This window comes from Nerophis ophidion, linkage group LG07 (genome assembly GCF_033978795.1).
Source record: "Nerophis ophidion isolate RoL-2023_Sa linkage group LG07, RoL_Noph_v1.0, whole genome shotgun sequence".
Taxonomy (NCBI): Eukaryota; Metazoa; Chordata; class Actinopteri; order Syngnathiformes; family Syngnathidae; genus Nerophis; species Nerophis ophidion.
In genome coordinates this window covers 63,174,171-63,186,741 of record NC_084617.1, presented here as the reverse complement: position 1 = coordinate 63,186,741, position 12,571 = coordinate 63,174,171, and the positions used below count along the sequence as shown (strand labels likewise).

Here is a 12,571-nt window from a genome sequence, read left to right as displayed (position 1 = left end):
GATAAAACAACATCCAGCCGACGGACATTTATTTATAAAAATATAGAGAAACTGTCCGTTTTAGTCTATTCTGTCTCCTGACTCTAAAAACCTGCTCATTGTGTCTTTTTATCTATCAAGTTACACAACTGTGACCTACAGTCGGTCACTCAAAGACACCACCCGCGTGCAAAAAACACAACAATAACAATTCCTATTGTCAAACGCTGTAGAAGGAGCCCAACAAAGACACAGAAGAATTCTGCTCTTCAAAGTGAATGCTGTACATTATAATCATATTACTTTAATTAAAAAAAAACTACTGCAGTTGTTTGTAGTACATTACATTGTACTGTTTTCAAACAATATATCTTATCTATGTTTGCTTTATATTTCTAAAAGGTATGTTGCATGTTAAAATTGTGATGCTTCGGGGAGGTCAAAAAAATATTTTATACAACTCTATTGGTGTCACACTGCGGTTAGGGATCTCTTGTCTTGTTTTTTTTCTGTCAAGTGAATTGCATGTTTTAGTTTGAAAAGTAACTCCACTCGTTTCAGGTCACTTTCCCTTCCTTTTGTGTCATCAGTTTGACGTCATCCCTGATCCCTGATTGTTTACACCTGTTCCCCATTACCCTCATGTGTCTTATAATCCCACACCTCCCTTTGTTCTGTGCCAGATTGTCACATTTGTTCGTGCCTCTCTAGCATCCTGTCCAAGCCTTGCCTCTTCTCTTGTTTGAAAAGCTTGATCCTGAATTCCCTTGTTGATATTTTGAGTTTTCTTTTTGTCCTCCTCAGCAGAGCGATTTTGCTTATTTAGTTTTGCAGCCGAAGTCGTGAGTTTTCAGTTTTTTCTTACAGTTCTTCCTTTTCCTCATTTTTTTGAGTGACACCTTTTGTTAACCTTTTTCTGTTTCTTCCTTTCGGAGTGATTTTCGGTTATTCCTTTTTGTGGAACCTTTTTTCGCCGACTAGTCAGGTTATATCCTATGTTGATTTTTCCTGACTCTGGAAGAGAACAGAAATTTTCAAAATAAAAGCCTGCCAGCACGTTCCCTACTCTGCGTCTGAGTCTCATTTTTGACCAAGCCTGACAATTGGGCGACATTGATTTAAAGTCAAAGTGTTTCAAGTTACGAGCTCACTCATAAAACCAATTGAGCTCGTAAATTTTGGTTACTACTGTACTTGAATGTGAAATAAGCGCAATCAGGAGTTACCATACAATGAATTCACAAGAAAAGCTCATTTCCAAGGATTATTTGTAGGTAGGGATGCGTACTTTTCACTCTTGAAACACTACGCTACCAATTCCTGGTAACTAGGAATCAATATCGGTACTAAACTGTACCGATTTTGGTACCTTTGACTATGACTGGGTGATGTGGCTAAAAACTGTATCACAATGTAAGTTTTTTATATTGGTCCATATCGATAATTATTGATTCATGACCTATGGAAAATATGGACCAGGAGGAGAAAAATATATGTCAACATTTTGTTTTAGAATGTAACCTTCCTCTGATTATAATCCCTTCAGCTATCAAGGCAGAAATAAAGGAAATGTCAACACATCTATAGATAACATACAAACAATCAATTTAAACACAATTCTAAAATCACAATAAACACTTAATATTAACCTCTTTAAATTCCATCAATCCATCTAATTAAGGTGCAAAAATAAGGAATATGTAAAAAAAAAAAAAAAGCCTAATAAAGAACAACAAAATAATGCAACGTGTAAAACTGTAAACGTAAGGAAACCTAAAAATATGTTTTACAGGTTTACTGCCAGGAAGTTCCATGGTCCGTGTAACATTTCATTTGGTTTGTTATTCTTATTTAAGTGTGTAAATGAATTTATGTTGTGCAGTCATTATTATTGTAATATTATTGGACCAAATTATTATTTTAAAGTATCACATTTTTTGTGTTTTGCGATTTATTTTAGCTATACAGTCCTGCACTTTACTTCCTGCCTGTTGTTTCCGTACATTCGAATAGGGAATGGACGTGAGTTGAAAAGAAAAGCTGAGCGTGGCAAAGGACTACGGTCAGTTTAAAAAAAAAAAAAAAAATAGGCCAATACTATCGGGGTGACTTTTCCTGTATTACCGACAATTTCTTTGTTTTTTGCAGCACTCATATTTACTTCGCTTTCTCTTCTCACTACATGCAGAGAATCAACAGCGAAACAGCAATATGGCACAACCAAACGTGATAGTAGATACTGTTACGCGTGTCCCTCCCGTTGCTCACTGATCTCTTGCTGTTTTGCTAAGATCCCAAGTGTCTTTGTTCATGCAACCAACCATGCTACATTCTTTTTGGTTTCTTCCAACCAAAAATTACATATTAATTGAACGTTTTATTAAAGACATTGTATATTGATATCAATTACATGTCTATCGCGATATATACTGATACCATTTCGTCATCTCACACTACCTTTGACTGTGTTTGCGTGTTAATAATTGTTAAATAACCAAAATATGAATAAATAACATTCAACAATAAACTGATAATGATAACTGTGCTGTCAAATTGTCATACCTTGTTTTCTCAAACTTCTAAATCTCATTTGCAAGTATTATATAGTGGACTTCGGATGCAGTTGCAATTCCAAGACGTTAGATGGGTGAAGTGTATAGATCACTACGGTGTGTTACCGTAGTCAGGAGGTAGTTTTTGCCATTAAGTAGGATGCTACAGTCTGGTCATTTGTTGAGACCTACAAATTGTTCCTACTGTAAATATTGTACTTATTACTGTTTGGTTGTAACGTGCTACTTACTTGTAGTTTTCATTACCAAATTTGGAGGTGTTGAAATTGCTAATGGTTTTCCGTAACATGTACAGTATGTGGCATATTCAATGTAAATTAGCATCCAGCTAGCACATTTTGAAAAGTGGAGTCTTACTGTACTTGAGTGCTTTCTTTCCGGCATACTTGCTTTGTTGGCATAAAAAAATGCAGCATTGCCGAGAGGTAGTCTGGCTAAGTCCGCTATGACTGCTTGTTTCTCGGCCAAATATTTGAGCAACCATACGTGTAAACTGCAACAAATGTATCGAAATATTAGATTTTCTGTGATACAGCACCCAGTAGTACAGACGGAATTCATCCAGTACATATAAAACCTGTATATTTGGCCTCCATTCCTACTTGAAGGCATCCTACATTATTGTTGTTATAAATAAGATGATTTAATGTCAAGCACAATGATGAAATACATTTTCATGACAGCATATAGCAGGGGTTGTTGCACAATATTTAGCCTACCTGTTCGACTTTGATGTCATATTCGCCCTGGACCTTCCTTCCACGGAAAACTCTCCCCCTGAATATGGTACAAAACAAGAAAATAATATGAGTGATGTTTTTTTGTGAGAAATTGAGTATCTTTGACAAGGGTGTCTTGTCAATCAAGTAGGATTGACAAGACACGGTCCGAATCGCTCTCGCTGCTGGTGGCCATGATTGTAAACAATGTGCGGATGTGAGGAGCTCCACAACCCGTGACGTCAGGCGCACATCGTCTGCTACTTCCGGTACAGGCAAGGCTTTTTGATTAGCAACCAAAAGTTGCTAACTTTATCGTTGATGTTCTCTACTAAATCCTTTCAGCAAAAATATGGCAATATCGCAAAATGATCAAGTATGACACATAGAATGGACCTGCTATCCCCGTTTAAATAAGAAAATCTCATTTCAGTAGGCCTTTAGAGACAATCTCATTTCAGTAGGCCTTTAAAGGTCGTACCTTAAAGTCGGAGGGGTGTGGCCATGGGTGTGGTGACCGCTAGTGTCTCTGAGGGAAGCCACGTTTCTCGACAAGGCGAAGCGAAGGCAGCCGTAGGGGCCGGGCTGAGCTTTTTTTCCCCCTTCTCCACGGTGGAAGAATCCCACGTTCGGGGGCGGTCGGTCGGAGGAGGCAATAGAGTCCGCAGCTGCCTCTTTGATAGGTGCACAAGGAACGACGCAAGCTCCCCTCATGTCTACGGTAAGAGCCGACTTATTACCACAATTTTCTCACTGAAACCTGCCGATTGACATGTGGTAGGGAACCATGTTCGCTTGACTGCTCTGTTCCATAGTAAAGCTTCACCTTCGGGAATGTAAACAAGGAAACACCGGCTGTGTTTGTGTTGCTAAAGGCAGCCGCAGTACACCGCTTCCCACCTACATCTTTCTTCCTTGACGTCTCCATTATTAATTGAACAAATTGCAAAAGATTCAGCAACACAGATGTCCAGAATACTGTGTAATTTTCCAATTAAAGCAGACGACTTAAAGCTGGGATCGGTACTGGATCAAAATGTCCGCTACAATCCATGACGCCACGCGTCATCATACTGCGACCTTATTTCAGCAGGATAATTTGTGCGAAATTTAAAATTACAATTTAGTAAACTAAAAAGGCCGTATTGTCAAGTGTTGCAATAAAAATATTTCATCATTGATATATAAACTATCACACTGCGTGGTCGTTAGTAGTGGGTTTCAGTAGGCCTTGAAAACGTTGCGTAATGATGACGTGTACACGTGACGTCACGGGCTGTTAGGAAATATGAGCGCTGCACACACACACAGCTAAAAGTCGTCTGCTTTAACGGCATAATTACACAGTATTTTGGAGATCTTTGTTGCTGAATCTTTTGCAATTTGTTCAATTAATATTGGAGAAGTCAAAGTAGAAATATGGAGTTGGGAAGCTTTAGCCTTTAGCCACACAAACACATAGTGATTCATTGTTTAAAATTCCCAGAGGTGAAACTTTACTATGGATCAGAGGGCAGTCAAGCAAACATGGATCCCGACCAAATGTCAACCAGCAGGTTTTGGTGGGAAAATTGTGGTAAAAAGTTGCTTCTTACCGGAGATCAGCTGAGCTTGCCCCGTCCATAAAGCTGCCGTGGACACACCCCTCCGACTATTAGGTACTGTTAAACTCACTAAAACACTAGCAACACAATAGAAAGATAAGGGATTTCCCAGAAATATCCTAGTAAATGTGTCTTTTTTTTTTTGTCTAGTCTGTCGCTATCAATATCCTCAAACACATATCTTTCATCCTTGCTCAAATTAATGGGGAAATTGTCGTTTTTTTCGGTCCGAATAGCTGTTTTTGTTGGAGGCTCCCATTAAAAACAATGTGAATATGTGAAGAGCCATCAACATGTGACGTCTTCGTCTGTGACTTCCGGTAAAGGCAGGGCTTTTCTGTTAGCACCAAAAGTTGCAAACTTTATTGTGGATGTTCTCTACTAAATCCTTTCTGCAAAAATATGGCAATATCGCGAAATGATCAAGTATGACACATAGAATGGACCTGCTATCCCCGTTTAAATAAGAACATCTCATTTCAGTAGACCTTTAAGGCAGTCTGTCATAACATTTTTAGCATTCAATCAGACGTTATTGTGAGGTTTTGTATTAGTTTTCCTAAAAATAGATATACCGGGCCAGAGACACTTTTGTTTTTCGAAATTTGGCCGCCAAGTCAAAATAATTGCCCAGGTCTGGTCAGACCAGTGGTTCTCAAATGGGGGTACGCGTACCCCTGGGGATACTTGAAGGTATGCCAAGTGAGATTTTTTTATAAATATTCTAAAAATAGCAACAATTCAAAAGTCCTTTATGAATATATCAATTAAATAATACCTAAACAAAATATGAATGTAAGTTCATAAACTGTGAAAGAAATGCAGCAATGCAATATTCAGTGTTGACGGCTAGAATTTTTGTGTGGACATGTTCCATAAATATTGTTAAAGATTTATTTTTTTTGTAAAGAAACCTGCTGTCCTGGGTTCAATCCCAGGCTCGGGATCTTTCTGTGTGGAGTTTGCATGTTCTCCCCGTGAATGCGTGGGTTCCCTCCAGGTACTCCTGCTTCCTCCCACTTCCAAAGACATGCACCTCGGGATAGGTTGATTGGCAACACTAAATTGGCCCTAGTGTGTGAATGTGAGTGTGAATGTTGTCTGTCTATCTGTGTTGGCCCTGCGATGAGGTGGCGACTTGTCCAGGGTGTACACCGCCTTCCGCCCGATTGTAGCTGAGATAGGCGCCAGCGCCCCCCGCGACCCCAAAAGGGAATAAGCGGTAGTAAATGGATGGATGGATGGATGGATGTTTAGAATTAAGTTCATGAATCCAGATGGATCTCTATTACAATCCCCAAAGAGGGCACTTTAAGTTGATGATCACTTCTATGTGTAGAAATCTTTATTTATAATTGAATCAATTGTTTATTTTTCAACAGGTATTTAGTTATCTTTATATCTTTTTTTCCAAATAGTTGAAGAAAGACCACTACAAATTAGCAATATTTTGCACTGTTATACAATTTAAAGGCCTACTGAAATGAGATTTTCTTATTTAAACAGGGATAGCAGGTCCATTCTGTGTCATACTTGATCATTTCGCGATATTGCCATATTTTTGCTGAAAGTATTTAGTAGAGAACATCGACGATAAAGTTCGCAACTTTCGGTGTTAAGAGAAAAGCCCTGCCTCTACCAGAAGTCGCAGACGATGACGTCACACGTGTGTGGGCTCCTCACATATTCACATTATTTTTAACGGGAGCCTTCAACAAAAAGTGCTATTCGGACTCAGAAAACAACAATGTCCCCATTAATTTGAGTGAGGATGAAAGATTCGTGTTTGAGGATGTTGCTAGCGACGGACTAGAAAAAAAAAATGATTAAAAAAATAAGTTTAAAAAAATAAGTTTAAAAAAAACGCGATTGCATTGGGACGGATTCCGATGTTTATAGAGACATTTACTAGGATAATTCTGGGAAATCCCTTATCTTTCTATTGTGTTGCTAGTGTTTTAGTGAGTTAAATAGTCGGAAGGGTGTCTTTACGCGCAGTGTCTCAGGGGAGTCGACAGCAGCTATGACCGGCCCAAGCTCAGCTTTTCTCCGGTAAGAACTGACTTTTTAACCACAATCTTCTCTTTGAAACCTGCTGGTTGACATTTGGTAGGGATCCATGTTGGCTTGACCGCGCTCTGATCCATAGGAAAGTTTCACCTCCAGGAATTTTAAACAAGGATTTACTGTGTGTTTGTGTAGCTAAAAGCTAAAGCTTCCCAACTCCATCTTTCTACTGTGACTTCTCCGATATTAATTGAACAAATTGCAAAGGATTCAGCAACACAGATGTCCAAAATATTGTGTAATTATGCCGTTAAAGCAGACGACTTTTAGCTGTGTGTGTGTGCAGCGCTCATATTCCTAACAGTCCGAGACGTCTTGCGTACACGTCATCATTACAAGACGTTTTCCAGACGAAACTCCCGGGAAATTTAAAATTGCAATTTAGTAAACTAAAAAGGCCGTATTGGCATGTGTTGCAATGTTAATATTTCATCATTGATATATAAACTATCAGAGTGTGTGGTGGATAGTAGTGGGTTTCAGTAGGCCTTTAATAAATCATAAACTGATGACATAGTGCTGTATTTTACTTCTTTATCTCTTTTTTTTCAACCAAAAATGCTTTGCTCTGATTAGGGGGTGCTTGAATTAAAAACATGTATACAGGGGGTACATCACTGAAAAAAGGTAGAGAACCACTGGTCTAGACCAGGGGTGTCAAACTCAAATACAGAGTGGGCCAAAATTTTAAACTGAACAAAGCCGTGGGCCGAGGTTGAACAACTTAACCTTTTAATAGGGACCCAAACAAGTTTTGCATTGAATATTGAACAAGCAAGGCTTTTATAACTTTATAGTGACATGCAAAATCGAGTTTAAAATAATAATAATAATTAAAAAATATCAATGGCATATCAAATAAAATTTAAATAAAAATTGAATGCCTCTTTTTGGCGGTGGGGTTGTGGTGGACGGGGTTTGGTGATAGCGGGGGTGTATATTGTAGCGTCCCGGAAGAGTTAGTGCTGCAAGGCGTTCTGGGTATTTGTTCTGTTGTGTTTATGTTGTGTTACGGTGCAGATGTTCTCCCAAAATGTGTCATTCTGGTTTGGTGTGGCACATATTTGTAACAGTGTTAAGGTTATTTATACGGACACCCTCAGTGTGACCTGTATGGCTGTTGACCAAGTATGCCTTGAATTCACTTGTGTGTGTGTATAAGCCGCATATATTATGTGAGTGGGCCGGCACGCTGTTTGTATAGAGGAAAAGCGGACGTGGAGACAGGTTGTAGAGAACGCCAAAGGCAGTGCCTTTAAAGCCCACCCCAAATATTGTTGTCCGGGATGAAATTCGGCAGGGGCACTGAACTTCAAGAGTCTCCCGGGAAAATCGAGAGGGTTGGCAAGTAAGAGTCTTAGCGGGCCAGCTCTAATGTTAATTTGATATTGCCTCAGGGGCCAAGTGAAATTACACGGCGGGCCAAATTTGGTCCGCGGGCCAGAGTTTGACACCCATGGTCTAGATCAAGGGAGCCCACACTTTTTCTGCAGGTGAGCTACTTTTCAATTGACCAACTCGAGGGGATCTACCTCATTTATATATATCATTTATATGTATTTATTTATGAAAGAGACATTTTTGTAAACAAGTTAAATGTGTTTAATGATAATACAAGCATGTGTAACACATATAGATGTCTTTCTTTCACGAAGACAAGAATATAAGTTGGTGTATTACCTGATTCTGATGACTTGCATTGATTGGAATCAGACAGTAATGATGATAACGCCCACATTTTCAAATGGAGGAGAAAAAAAGTTGTCCTTTCTGTACAATACCACATGAAAGTGGTTGGTTTTTGGCATCTAATTCATCCAGCTTCCATACACTTTACAAGAAAAACATTGGCGGCAAATTCCGTAGCTTGCTTGATTGACATTCACAGCACCCGAGGGTCTTGTGAGATGACGCTGGCTGCTGCCAGTTCATTATTATGAAAAAATGACAGAGAGGAAGGCGAGAAACACTTTTTATTTCAACAGACTTTCGCGCCGTCCCTTCCGTCAGAATTCTAAAGGCCGACTGCACATTTCCTATCTTCACAATAAAGCTTCATGCTGCCTGCGCTAAAAAAATAAGAGTCTCGGAAAGGGATCGCTTGTGCACGCCAGTTTTCCGAGACTCTGTATTTAGTTAGCGCAGGCAGCATGAAGCAGGGCTTTTATTGTGAAGATAGGAAATGTGCAGTCGGCCTTTAGAGTTTTGACGGAAGGTACGGCGCGAGAGTCTGTTGAAATAAAAAGTTGTTCTCGCCTTCCTCTCGGTCATATTTTAATAATAATGATCTTGCAGCAGCCAGCGTCATCTCACAAGACCCTCCGGTACCGTGAATGTCATTTAAGTGACATCTTGGTGAAGATTGATGATCACTAATTTTTAGGTCTATTATTTTTAAAAGCCTGGTTGGAGATCGACTGACACACCCCCCGCGGTCGACTGGTAGCTCGCGATCGACGTAATGGGCACCCCTGGTCTAGATTGTTCTCTCACCAGTCAGTCTGCAGGTCGTCGACCACCAGGAGAACCTTAGCGCTGCTGGACACCCCCGCCCGGTCGGCGGCCTCGGACAAGGTGGCGGCGGCAGCGGCCGTGGTTTGTTTGACAGCGTTGGATAAGGACGAGAAAAAGCCGGTGCCTGTCCCCGCGGACGGCGGCTGCTGGCTGGCGGACTGGCGCCGCTCCGACGGGCCCGGAGACACTGCGGGACTTGGCTGCTGCTGCTGCTGTTGCTGCTGCTGCTGAGGCGTCGGCTCGGCACGCTGCAGGTCCCCCATGTAACCATTAGGCAGGTTGGACATGAAATTACTGTCCGACAGTCGTCGACGAAGGTAGTTCATGATGGCGTTCTGGAAGGCGGGAGAGGGAGAGGGAGGGGGGGGGGTGTACACCCACCGGATGCGTCTTACAAGTTGTACATGCGAACATGGCAAATTCATTCCTATGTCATTAAAACAGCGCTGTAAATGTATTCAAACGAAACCGAGTACTCATATTCGTGTAAAAAAAAAAAATCTCCATTTCAAAAATGGTCCACTGGCGTGTCTGCGTTTGCTCAATGAAGCCGCTGGTAATGTGATTGATGAAAATGCAGGACGGAACCTACTTACCTAGGAGTGTGTCCGGAGTGGAAAACGTTAATGGCGTCCAATGTGACAAGGAGAACCCTCCCCACGGTAGACGTGTTTTATATTCGACACGCTCGTCCTCTAAGGTCGTGCATCAGTGAGATGTACAGTCCTTCCTGCTTCACCGCCTTGGCTCCCTGCGTCTTTGCCCTCCACTCACTGTGGGATTTTTTTTTTTTTTTTTTTTTCGCCTATTGCCTTCCCCTGCGTCACCACCGAGCATGCAGAGTCAAGCTACAGAGGTGAGGGTGGCTCACTTCCGCTGGTTGCTTCTAGTAAAAGCGGACAATCAAACGGCGTAATGTTTGTTTTTCTGTATGATAATTTTAAATTGTGTTATTGAAGTGTGATAATGTGGTCGATTTGGTGTGAGTGTGTTTGGTTAGTTGATTTTGAAAAGATATTCAGGGAACTTCCGGTGTAGCAAACGTTAGTGTTTGGAGCTTGACGGTGGAAAGTGATGCTGAGGAGAGCTGAAAAAGGGGCGTGGCTGCCTCCAACATTATGCCTCCTGTTGCCTTAACGAGGATGTGCATGGATGTTGGTTTTATGTTGCAATGTACAGTACAGATACGTTCATTTGTCTGCAGAACATACAAAATCACTAATAGGACCGAATGTATTTATCCAATCGTACATTCGTAATTTATTTTCAATATTTAGCTCACTTTTCTTCACATCTAGCTTATTTTTCTCACATTTAACAATTTTTTTTCACATTAACAAATTTTTTTCACATTTGAGGTGGAATTTAATTCTAAATGGGATGGCGTGGCAAAGTTGGTAGAGTGGCTGTGAGCAATCTGAGGGTTACTGGTTCAATCCCCGCTTTTTACCATCCTAGTCACGTCCGTTGTGTCCTTGGGAAAGACACTTCACCCTTGCTCCTGATGGGTCCTGGTGAGTGCCTTGCATGGCAGCTCCCACCATCAGTGTGTGAATGTGTGTGTGAATGGGCAAATGTGGAAATACTGTCAAAGCGCTTTGGGCTCCTTAAAAAAGGGGTAAAAAAGCGCTATACAAGTACAACCCCTTTACCATAAATATAAAGTTAAAAATAGTTAAAGTACCACTGATAGTCACACACACATACCAGGTGTGGTGAAATTACCCTCTGCATTTGACCCATTCCCTTGTTCCACCCCATGGGAGGTGAGGGAAGCAGTGAGCAGCAGCGGTGGCCACGCTCGTGAATCATTTTTGTGCTTTAACCCCCAATTCCAACTGTCAGGTTCAAACACTGATGACATGTATTAAACAGACAAAGAAGCAAGGAATTAGACAGAGACAGAATTAAATTTGGCTCAATTGAGGAGAGACGTCTGGGCTGTACTCTTGTGCAGTCTCCATCACGCTCTGGCGAAAGATTGTACACCTCCTCTTTTATTTGGACTTACCCTGATTACATGGCAACAGCTGTTTCTAAGGGAGGGGGTTGTAAACAGCCATTGCCTTTTATTACAGAACAGTTAAAAGAAAAGGTCGGTTCAAAGAAAAGGTTGTAAACAGTTCACAGAAAAGGTAGTACACAACCGTTGCTCTCGGTCACAGAACAGTTCAAAGAAAAAGTGCCCTGAGGGGAGAATGGCCCTGCTTCTGCTCCGCTTTGCAGTTCTTGGGTCAAAACTAAATCGTTCTGTGGATTACAATACATGAAAGAAACAGAACACATTGATGTTGCTTCCGACCCTACACAGTGGAGTTTTACGATCCTTATTCTTGGGAGGTTCAAAGACAGCTTTTGTCTTCTCGCCGGGAACTCATTGAAACACAAAGTTTTGTGATAACTTAAATACAATTATTCTGACACCAATGCTTGATGCTGAGTGCCAAGCAGGGAGGTAATGGGTCCCATTTTTACAGTCTTTGGTATGACTCGGCCAGGGTTTGAACTCACGGCCTACCGATTTCAGGGCGGACACTATAACCACAAGGCCACCGAGATGTTGAATGAAAATGTTTTATATACAAACCCTGTATCCATAAGAGTTGGGAAATTTTGTTAGATGTAAATATAAACGGAATACAATGATTTGCAAATCCTTTTCAACCCATATTCAGTTGAATATGCCACAAAGACAACATATTTGATGTTCAAACTGATAAACATTTTTTTTTTCAAATAATCATTAACTTTAGAATTTGATGCCAGGAACACATGACAAAGAAGTTGGGAAAGGTGGCAATGAATACTGATATAGTTGAGGAATGCTCATCAAACACTTATTTGGAACATCCCACAGGTGTGCAGGCTAATTGGGAACAGGTGGGTGCCATGATTGGGTATAAAAACAGCTTCCCAAAAAAAGGATGAGGCGAGGTACACCCCTTTGTCCACAACTGTCAAACAGTTTAAGAACAACATTTCTCAAAGTGCAGTTGCAAGAATTTTAGGGATTTCAACATCTACGGTCCACAATATCATCAAAAGGTTCAGAGAGTCTGAAGAAATCACTCCACGTAAGCGGCATGGCCGGAAACCAACATTGAATGACCATGAC

At 40.8% G+C, this 12,571-nt stretch overlaps 1 protein-coding gene across 2 annotated transcripts in view; it reads right to left on the bottom strand.

Moving 5' to 3' along the window:
* The window catches only part of syn1 (synapsin I), a 31,255-nt gene extending 21,005 nt beyond the window's left edge, over positions 1–10,250 (bottom strand). For both annotated transcript variants that reach the window (XM_061906842.1, XM_061906843.1), the window contains exons 1-3: positions 10,053–10,250; positions 9,436–9,791; positions 3,272–3,329 (exon numbers count right to left, since the gene is read on the bottom strand). In XM_061906842.1, the coding sequence (XP_061762826.1) occupies positions 3,272–3,329; positions 9,436–9,782 (405 nt within the window). In that variant the 5' untranslated portion in view covers positions 9,783–9,791; positions 10,053–10,250. The remainder of the gene's footprint in view (positions 1–3,271; positions 3,330–9,435; positions 9,792–10,052) is intronic.
* Positions 10,251–12,571: the final 2,321 nt, after the last annotated feature.